The 10,404-nt window shown below is 41.9% G+C and overlaps 1 protein-coding gene across 1 annotated transcript; it reads right to left on the bottom strand.

Annotated features, from left to right (window-relative positions):
- Positions 1–7,127: 7,127 nt before the first annotated feature.
- LOC148390159 (janus kinase and microtubule-interacting protein 3-like) lies at positions 7,128–9,268 on the bottom strand. The gene is made up of 7 exons (XM_088392533.1): positions 9,117–9,268; positions 8,846–8,908; positions 8,661–8,759; positions 8,342–8,575; positions 8,149–8,208; positions 7,859–8,092; positions 7,128–7,779 (listed from the first exon to the last, which is right to left on the bottom strand). Exons 1-7 carry the CDS (start codon positions 9,183–9,185, stop codon positions 7,663–7,665), a joined length of 876 nt encoding a protein of 291 aa, XP_088248659.1. The 5' UTR covers positions 9,186–9,268; the 3' UTR covers positions 7,128–7,662.
- Positions 9,269–10,404: the final 1,136 nt, after the last annotated feature.

The following is a 10,404-nucleotide window of genomic DNA, read 5'->3' as shown; positions in this document are numbered from 1 at the left end:
GCCTTTAACACTTAGCCTTTAACACTTAGCCTAGAAGGTGAATAAATAGGGTTAAAGGTTGAGTGAAGGGACCTCGTTTTAAACTACTTTTTTGAAAAGGAGTGGGAACAAGTAAGACGTATTTAATTTATTTAATGGGAAGTAGTAAGACTTATTAAATTTATTTAATCTACTTTTCTTCCCAGGCAAAATTTGATGTGCTGCAATTCCAAATTTCCAAAGTGAATGAAGGAATGAAGTCCTTTAAATTATGATTTTGTATAAATACTAGGCATTAACACAAAATCGACGGCACAAAATGGGCAGACTTTACTTGTTTGAAAAGGACTGGTTACAAGACAGACTTTTTTAATTTATTTAATGGGAAGAAGACTTATTTAGTTTAATTGATCTATTTTTGTTCCCTGGCAAAATTCGATTTGCTGCAATTCCAAATTTCCAAAGTGAATGAAGGAAAGAAGTCGTTTAAATTATGATTTTGTTTAAATACTAGGCATAGACACAAAATCTTCGGCACAAAATGGGCAGACTTTACTTGTTTGAAGAGGACTGGTTACAAGACAGACTTTTCTGATTTATTTAATGGGAAGAAGACTTATTTAGTTTATTTAATCTATTTTTGTTCCCTGGCAAAATTGGATTTGCTGAAACTGTATTTTGCCAAATCTTGCCTTGAGACCTGATAGGAAGTATTAAACGCTTAGTTAAATCAATACAAGTTGGTAATAAGAGCGAGTAATGTTGGTTGAACCGATGAATGAAGGTTGAAAGCAATTTAAATTATGACTTTGTATAAATACTAGATATTAACAGAACATCTACTGCGCGAAATGGGCAGAGTTTACTTGTTTGAGAAGGAGTGGCTTATTCAAAACTAAGATTTATTTAATCTGTTTGTTCCCAGGCAAAATTGGATGTGATGCAATTCCAAATTTCACCACATGATGGTGCCCAATTTTGACTTCATAGGACATATTAAACACTTAGCTTGTTATTATGTTCAAGGTAATCAGATTTGTTTATTATTCTAATGGCCTCTTCAAAACTATTCTGGATTACTACTTTGGATCTATTCTACATTACTTGGCAACAACATACTCTGTAACAGATTAGGCAGTATAATCATATATGTTAACTTGAGAGTGCCCACACTCAATCTACTTATCGTGATGTGTTAAATCAATTACTGTTAGACATTATTTGTCTGATAATCTACCAAATCTTTGAATTGAAGAATTTGTGATTTAATTAATAGCTTGTTCAGGGTAATCAGACTTGTATATAATTCTAATGGCCTTCTTTTGAAAACTATTCTGAATTACAACTTTGGATCTTATATTACTTTGCAACAATCTACTCGGTGACAGATTAGGCAGTATAATCACATATGTTAACTTCAGTGCCCACACTGTATTTATTTATGGTTATTTGTTAAATCAAGTACTGTTAGACATGAAATAGGAAGTGTTTAACATAAATGTTATGGCTACTCACCATTGTAGCTCGCTCCTGGTCAATGATACGAGCCTCTTCTTGCAGTGGAAAACTTGCAGCCAACAAACACCGTGGAACCTAAAGGAATGAAATTAAACATTAACATTTCGCCTCGACCAATTTTCACACGTACAACGCAACGCGGCTACACTTCTGCTATTACAAACGTAAATCTCCTTAAACACAATGAGTGTTACTTACCGTGTACGCTCTAGACGGTCCAGTTGCAAGCAGAAAATAAAGATATTTCCGTTGATAATCGTCGCTGCTCAGTGGCTCACGGCCATCGCGCCAACAGATTTGAATTTTGGCGGAGGTTCGGGCAATTACGTCATATCCGCGGCACATGACTGCGACGTAATACCCGCTTATCTGAAACGGCAGTTAAAAGTAGAGTTACATCAAGTTTTCTTGGAACCTAAACGAATGAAAGAAAACTATCATTTGGCCACAACCAACATTCACAGATACAACACAACGTGCGGGGTTGAGGTTAAAGATTGAGTGAAGGGCCCTCGTTTTAAACTACTGTTTTGAAAAGGAGTGGGAACAAGTAAGACGTATTTAATTTATTTAATGGGAAGTAGTAAGACTTATTAAATTTATTTAATCTACTTTTCTTCCCAGGCAAAATTTGATGTGCTGCAATTCCAAATTTCCAAAGTGAATGAAGGAATGAAGTCCTTTAAATTATGATTTTGTATAAATACTAGGCATTAACACAAAATCGACGGCACAAAATGGGCAGACTTTACTTGTTTGAAAAGGACTGGTTACAAGACAGACTTTTTTAATTTATTTAATGGGAAGAAAACTTAGTTAGTTTAATTGATCTATTTTTGTTCCCTGGCAAAATTCGATTTGCTGCAATTCCAAATTTCCAAAGTGAATGAAGGAAAGAAGTCGTTTAAATTATGATTTTGTTTAAATACTAGGCATAGACACAAAATCTACGGCACAAAATGGGCAGACTTTACTTGTTTGAAGAGGACTGGTTACAAGACAGACTTTTCTGATTTATTTAATGGGAAGAAGACTTATTTAGTTTATTTAATCTATTTTTGTTCCCTGGCAAAATTGGATTTGCTGAAACTGTATTTTGCCAAATCTTGCCTTGAGACCTGATAGGAAGTATTAAACGCTTAGTTAAATCAATACAAGTTGGTAATAAGAGCGAGTAATGTTAGTTGAACCGATGAATGAAGGTTGAAAGCAATTTAAATTATGACTTTGTATAAATACTAGATATTAACAGAACATCTACTGCGCGAAATGGGCAGAGTTTACTTGTTTGAGAAGGAGTGGCTTATTCAAAACTAAGATTTATTTAATCTGTTTGTTCCCAGGCAAAATTGGATGTGATGCAATTCCAAATTTCACCACATGATGGTGCCCAATTTTGACTTCATAGGACATATTAAACACTTAGCTTGTTATTATGTTCAAGGTAATCAGATTTGTTTATTATTCTAATGGCCTCTTCAAAACTATTCTGGATTACTACTTTGGATCTATTCTACATTACTTGGCAACAACATACTCTGTAACAGATTAGGCAGTATAATCATATATGTTAATTTGAGAGTGCCCACACTCAATCTACTTATCGTGATGTGTTAAATCAATTACTGTTAGACATTATTTGTCTGATAATCTACCAAATCTTTGAATTGAAGAATTTGTGATTTAATTAATAGCTTGTTCAGGGTAATCAGACTTGTATATAATTCTAATGGCCTTCTTTTGAAAACTATTCTGAATTACAACTTTGGATCTTATATTACTTTGCAACAATCTACTCGGTGACAGATTAGGCAGTATAATCACATATGTTAACTTCAGTGCCCACACTGTATTTATTTATGGTTATTTGTTAAATCAAGTACTGTTAGACATGAAATAGGAAGTGTTTAACATAAATGTTATGGCTACTCACCATTGTAGCTCGCTCCTGGTCAATGATACGAGCCTCTTCTTGCAGTGGAAAACTTGCAGCCAACAAACACCGTGGAACCTAAAGGAATGAAATTAAACATTAACATTTCGCCTCGACCAATTTTCACACGTACAACGCAACGCGGCTACACTTCTGCTATTACAAACGTAAATCTCCTTAAACACAATGAGTGTTACTTACCGTGTACGCTCTAGACGGTCCAGTTGCAAGCAGAAAATAAAGATATTTCCGTTGATAATCGTCGCTGCTCAGTGGCTCACGGCCATCGCGCCAACAGATTTGAATTTTGGCGGAGGTTCGGGCAATTACGTCATATCCGCGGCACATGACTGCGACGTAATACCCGCTTATCTGAAACGGCAGTTAAAAGTAGAGTTACATCAAGTTTTCTTGGAACCTAAACGAATGAAAGAAAACTATCATTTGGCCACAACCAACATTCACAGATACAACACAACGTGCGGGGTTGAGGTTAAAGATTGAGTGAAGGGCCCTCGTTTTAAACTACTGTTTTGAAAAGGAGTGGGAACAAGTAAGACGTATTTAATTTATTTAATGGGAAGTAGTAAGACTTATTAAATTTATTTAATCTACTTTTCTTCCCAGGCAAAATTTGATGTGCTGCAATTCCAAATTTCCAAAGTGAATGAAGGAATGAAGTCCTTTAAATTATGATTTTGTATAAATACTAGGCATTAACACAAAATCGACGGCACAAAATGGGCAGACTTTACTTGTTTGAAAAGGACTGGTTACAAGACAGACTTTTTTAATTTATTTAATGGGAAGAAGACTTATTTAGTTTAATTGATCTATTTTTGTTCCCTGGCAAAATTCGATTTGCTGCAATTCCAAATTTCCAAAGTGAATGAAGGAAAGAAGTCGTTTAAATTATGATTTTGTTTAAATACTAGGCATAGACACAAAATCTACGGCACAAAATGGGCAGACTTTACTTGTTTGAAGAGGACTGGTTACAAGACAGACTTTTCTAATTTATTTAATGGGAAGAAGACTTATTTAGTTTATTTAATCTATTTTTGTTCCCTGGCAAAATTGGATTTGCTGAAACTGTATTTTGCCAAATCTTGCCTTGAGACCTGATAGGAAGTATTAAACGCTTAGTTAAATCAATACAAGTTGGTAATAAGAGCGAGTAATGTTGGTTGAACCGATGAATGAAGGTTGAAAGCAATTTAAATTATGACTTTGTATAAATACTAGATATTAACAGAACATCTACTGCGCGAAATGGGCAGAGTTTACTTGTTTGAGAAGGAGTGGCTTATTCAAAACTAAGATTTATTTAATCTGTTTGTTCCCAGGCAAAATTGGATGTGATGCAATTCCAAATTTCACCACATGATGGTGCCCAATTTTGACTTCATAGGACATATTAAACACTTAGCTTGTTATTATGTTCAAGGTAATCAGATTTGTTTATTATTCTAATGGCCTCTTCAAAACTATTCTGGATTACTACTTTGGATCTATTCTACATTACTTGGCAACAACATACTCTGTAACAGATTAGGCAGTATAATCATATATGTTAACTTGAGAGTGCCCACACTCAATCTACTTATCGTGATGTGTTAAATCAATTACTGTTAGACATTATTTGTCTGATAATCTACCAAATCTTTGAATTGAAGAATTTGTGATTTAATTAATAGCTTGTTCAGGGTAATCAGACTTGTATATAATTCTAATGGCCTTCTTTTGAAAACTATTCTGAATTACAACTTTGGATCTTATATTACTTTGCAACAATCTACTCGGTGACAGATTAGGCAGTATAATCACATATGTTAACTTCAGTGCCCACACTGTATTTATTTATGGTTATTTGTTAAATCAAGTACTGTTAGACATGAAATAGGAAGTGTTTAACATAAATGTTATGGCTACTCACCATTGTAGCTCGCTCCTGGTCAATGATATGAGCCTCTTCTTGCAGTGGAAAACTTGCAGCCAACAAACACCGTGGAACCTAAAGGAATGAAATTAAACATTAACATTTCGCCTGGACCAACATTCACACGTACAACGCAACGCGGCTACACTTCTGCTATTACAAACGTAAATCTCCTTAAACACAACGAGTGTTACTTACCGTGTACGCTCTAGGCAAAATTGGATGTGATGCAATTCCAAATCTATCTGAAACGGCAGTTAAAAGTAGAGTTACATCAAGTTTTCTTTTTTAATCAACACAATCATTTACAACCGTTGACCAGAAAGAATCGTCGAAATTCGACGTCCCCCACAAACGCCACGCTCACTCGCTTTTCAGGGCAACAAAAGTACTTCTTTTTAAAAACGATGAGTTGTACTTACCGTGTACGCTCTGGACGGTCCAGTTGCAAGCAGAAAATAAAAATATTTCTCTTGTTAGTCGTATGTTACCATCCGCTGTGTCTTTGTCAACATCGCCGCCATTTTCCTACTTCCTGCTGCGAGCCACGCCCACGGATTTAAATTTGGGCGGAAGCTCTTTCCATTGGCGTCGTTTTCGCGTATAGCAAATCCGATTGGTTGGGAAGGGGGCACGGTTATGCAGCCGAGGGGTCCTGTGATCGGTGGGATGTAAAGTAGGCGTCGACGTCACGTCCGCGTCACGTGACCACGACGTGGCAGACGTCCTATAGCAACCGCTGTTTTGTTTAGTAGACTTACAGTTGTTATGCATTGACATAATGGCGCACACACCAAATAGATTTAAATAAATTAAATAGTTCTTCTGCCCACTCTCTTTTAAACAAGTTAACTCTCCCCGCGGATTTGAATTCCGGCGAAAGTTACGCCCATCGACGTCACGTATGTCACGTGACCACGACGTGGCAGATGTCATATAGCAACCGCTGTTTTGTTTAGTAGATTTACAGTTGTTATGCATTGGCATAATGGTGTGCACTCAAAATAGATTTAAATAAATTAAATATTTCTTCTGCCCACTCCCTTTTAAACAAGTTAACTCTGCCCACGTCCATTGACGTCTTGTCTGCGTCACGTGACCACGACGTAGCGACGTCATATAGTAACCGCTGTTTTGATCAGTAGACTTAGTTATTATGCGTTGACATAATGGCGCACTGGTTAGCATGGCCACCTCTTAAGCATGATGTTGCGGGTTCGACGCCTGATCAATGTTAGCATGGAGTGAGCTGAAGTGCATGGCGCTGAAGATTTGAATCTTTGAAATGCGCTGAGGTCTGACATATCAGGCAGAATGGTTTGCCATCACGTTCAACAAAAAATAGAAACTTTCCCACTCTGATTAAAACGTCCTGCGTTCATCTACGTATTTTCGTTTTGCTGTGCATCTTTTCCCTGCCATTTCGAGAGCCCAATTGACACTCATAGTTTAAAGAAATGTGTTTGCCCATCCTACTTTGTGGAATTTCACCACATGCGCTTTTGACCAAAATACCAAATTGAACTCAAGTGAAGCCAACACGCACAACCCCCCCCCCCCCCCCCCCACACACACACACACACACACAAATGTTGATATGAACATAAAAGAGCCGCATGCGGTTCGGGAGTTGCGGCTTGGCCAAACCTGTACTATACAACTTTATTTGTATAAAATTTTCACAACAGCTGTCACACAAACAAAGCGGGAAAAACCGAAGACGTGCGTGTTCCGCCCACGCTGGATTTATTTGCACCTTTGAAAAGACACCGTATTGCCGCAGATGTGGCAAAGAGTACTTTTGGGCATCTGAGACGGAAGGATGTCCAAAGCATCATGTCACCTGCTCTGGTAGGCATGGTGGTGGGACGTTGAGGTCAACCGCTTTGGGGTTGGCTGAATCTTTGATCGCAGGATGCCACACACTTGAAGACAGAAGCAGAAAAGCAGAGCTAAATGCAAAATGTACTCACCGGTGACTCCAATTTTTTTCCCCCCTGAAGAAACAGCTGGACGGGTGGCCCCGGCTGGCCAGTGGGACTCTTGATATTCTGACCCTTTTTAGTGCGCGTTTGGGGCAACAACCGTTTTTTGTGGCGCTCTTTTCTGGTTCAAAAGTGCCCTGCATGTGAATTTGCTTTTCCTGCCTTCTGATTGGATGAGCGCCGGTGTGACGCGGTGCCTCTGTCACCGTGGCGGGGGGTATACGTTGGCATCGGAGCGTCTGCGACCGGCTGGCAGTGTATCGGAGGTGTCGAGTGCGGTGCCGCTGGAGCTCACTCACCAGCTGGTGTTAGGGCCACAGAATGAAGGCCAAGGAGAAGAATAGAAAGAGAAACAGAAACTTCTCCTCCAATTGTTTGATTTGTCTCTTCTGAGCTTCGATGAATTCTTTCAGCTCTTTGTTCCTCTAGGACGGACAAATGGAAAGTGGCATTCAAAAGCCAGTAAGCGTGCAAGTAAGTGCCGGGCTGGCTTTGGGCCCTTACCTGTTGCGCGCTGTGCAGCAGATCCATTCTCTCTTGGAGGATGCAAGCGTCGCGCTCCCTCAACTCGCACATCAGGGCTCGCTTCCATTGGTCCACGGCGCTCCTAAGCTCTTCTCTCTGATCCGCCGTCAGCACGTCATTCACGCCAGCGTGGCTGGCTTTTTCGCCGTCCGTGGCGGGGCAGTCCCGCTGCGGTAGCGCCTCGTACAACATGGCCTCCAGCTCCAGGATCCTCTGGGCCGCAATCCTCGTCCATCAGTGGTCCGGCGGGAGATTTGAGGGAGGCTTACCTTATGAGCCTGGTCCATGGAACACTTCCTGAAGTCCAACTCTTCATCCAGGTAGCCCTTCTGCTTGCAGAACATAGAAGAGCCCAAAGGCACAGCGTCAACAAGCTTCTTTCAGCGCAAAGCCTTCCAAAAGTCACATTTGAGCCGCCGAGTCTCGTGGAGTGCGAACATAAGGAGTTCGACATACACTTACGGCGTTATAGCCCAGGATGTCCAGCTTCTTCATCAGATCACTGATGACGATGTCCGGGGGAAAGGCGCAAGGAGCAATGTAAGGTGTTCTGGGACCTCGGGTTAAGGTTAGGGTTGCGAGGGACGCCTTACGTACGCTCACGCCCTCGGCCTCGCAGTAGATCTGCAAAGGGCTGAGGCCGTCTGGGAAACGGACTTGCAGAAACTTCAAGACGGGGGAGCGCCACTCCCTCTCCTGAAAGGCAGAGGCATGCATCCGTCCGTCCGTCCGTCCGTCCGTCACATCTCTGGCCTCAACACGCTTGTGCGAGTCTTCCCACCTCCAGCTCCAGGATGCGGAACTCAAGCAGTTCGTTTTGGTCTCGGATATCCTGGATGTGCTCTTTCAGACGCGCTTCTTCCGCCTCCATCCGCCTGACCTGAAAAGACAGTCAGACCTCATCTGCGGGGCTTCCTGACGGGTGTGACGCCAAGCGACTCCGCCCAGCGCCTTTCTTTCCGTCACCTTTTCGGCCAACTGCTGATTGCTCTGACGCAGCAGCTGCTTCTCCTCCACCCACTTGACATTCTAGAAGAGACAAACGCGTGGACAGCTTTGGAATGTTGTGTCATTTTCATCCACAAATTCTTTGGTTGACTGGAAAATGACATTTGCTTTTCTCCGCATTTTCCCAGCCACATTCGGGGGGGGTTGGTCCAGTAATGCCAGACGAATGAGTGACTGAAGAATGTAGCTATTTTGTCTGAGAAAAAGGTGTGCTCATTGATGAGCTTACCTGTCCTTGTTGCTTCAGCGCTGACTCCAGATCTGCTACTCTGCTTTGATAGTGACCCATTTCTACCATCAGCTTTTCTCTGGTCTGAAAGGAGGAGGAGGGAGGCTCCTCCTCCTCCTTTCAGACCAGAGAACACCCGAGGCTGGGTGAGAACGGGGAGGCTGCGACCCGGCCGGGGGTTGCGGGAAGGGGCGCCACCTTGATCTCCTTCTCGGCGTCGTAGTCCCCTTCGCTGGTCTGGGCTAGCAGAGCGTAGGCTCGTTGCAGCGCTTGATATTCTTGCGTCAGCTGGCGGTAGCGAAGCTCCGCCTCTTCATGCACACACCAATGCAACACAGCACTAGTACCAGAATCAGTCAGACCGGCGACAAAGCACCCGCGACGCAAAGACGAGTCCGATTCCAGGCTGAAGAGGAATGTTTGGTGCCAATACGCTGGCAGAAATGGCGGGCTACCTCTTCGGGTTCCGTGTCGGGGGTTCTGTCGGTGTGAAAAGACAAGGACGATCCGTCCGAGTCCACCAACACGTCTTCGTCGTAGCCGTAAAATGTTTCGATGACCTGCGGGCGCGGAAGCAAACATCTCTCTGAACAAACTGAAGCGACACCTCACGATGAATCGACGAGAGGAACGATAGCGAGAAAAAGGCCATTTCATCTTGCGCAACACCAAGCAGCCGCAAACAAACAGACTCACCTTGCAGGACCTCACGCTTTGTTCCTCCTCAGAGATTCTCGACGTCGGTATCGTAGCAGCAAATCTCTCTCCTGTCGACACAAATAATCCGCCTTTGAGATTCTTTGGATGCAAAGGGAACGAACGGCTCCGGCGCAGAAACAAACGCGACTCACAATGACATTTCTGACATGAGCTCCTGTCTCCAGAGCCTGAAAAACACGTCACCGGCGATGATTGGAGGGACGCTCGTCTTTTCCAAAAGTGACAACTACAGGGTGTGTCAGGGTTTTCCAGATTATCTTTATCGTATCATTATGTTGCTTTGACTTTGACTGCAACCTGTAATAAATAATATTATTTATCCCTTATTTATCCCTATCGCTTATCCCTTCCTACACAAAGTCGTAAAACACCCCTTGCTATGTTTTGACTAGAGGTCAAGGGCTTCCTCTATTCAATCCACTCTTACACCCACCCTGTTTCTCTTAATTAAAATGCTCGTGCAGGAGCCGAGAGTCAGACTTCATTCGTACAACGGATGGACTCTCCACCTGCAGGTGTCCAAAAGAACTTACTTGTCTCCCGTGTGGTTCTTGCAAAATAAGTTGGA

The sequence above is a fragment of the Syngnathus floridae genome, chromosome 12 (assembly GCF_059516105.1).
Source record: "Syngnathus floridae isolate MCC-2025c chromosome 12, RoL_Sflo_1.0, whole genome shotgun sequence".
Classification (NCBI taxonomy): Eukaryota; Metazoa; Chordata; class Actinopteri; order Syngnathiformes; family Syngnathidae; genus Syngnathus; species Syngnathus floridae.
Note: the sequence above shows the minus strand (reverse complement) of the source record. Positions and strands in the feature narration are given on the sequence as shown.

Coding starts and splice junctions, on each gene's coding strand:
- LOC148390159 (XM_088392533.1), bottom strand. CDS start 9,185: ATGGTAGAAATGGGTCACTATCAAAGCAGAGTAGCAGATCTGGAGTCA. Junction 8,576..8,660: donor TCCGCATCCTGGAGCTGGAG/GTGGGAAGACTC, acceptor TCTGCCTTTCAG/GAGAGGGAGTGGCGCTCCCC. Junction 7,780..7,858: donor TGCTGCACAGCGCGCAACAG/GTAAGGGCCCAA, acceptor TGTCCGTCCTAG/AGGAACAAAGAGCTGAAAGA.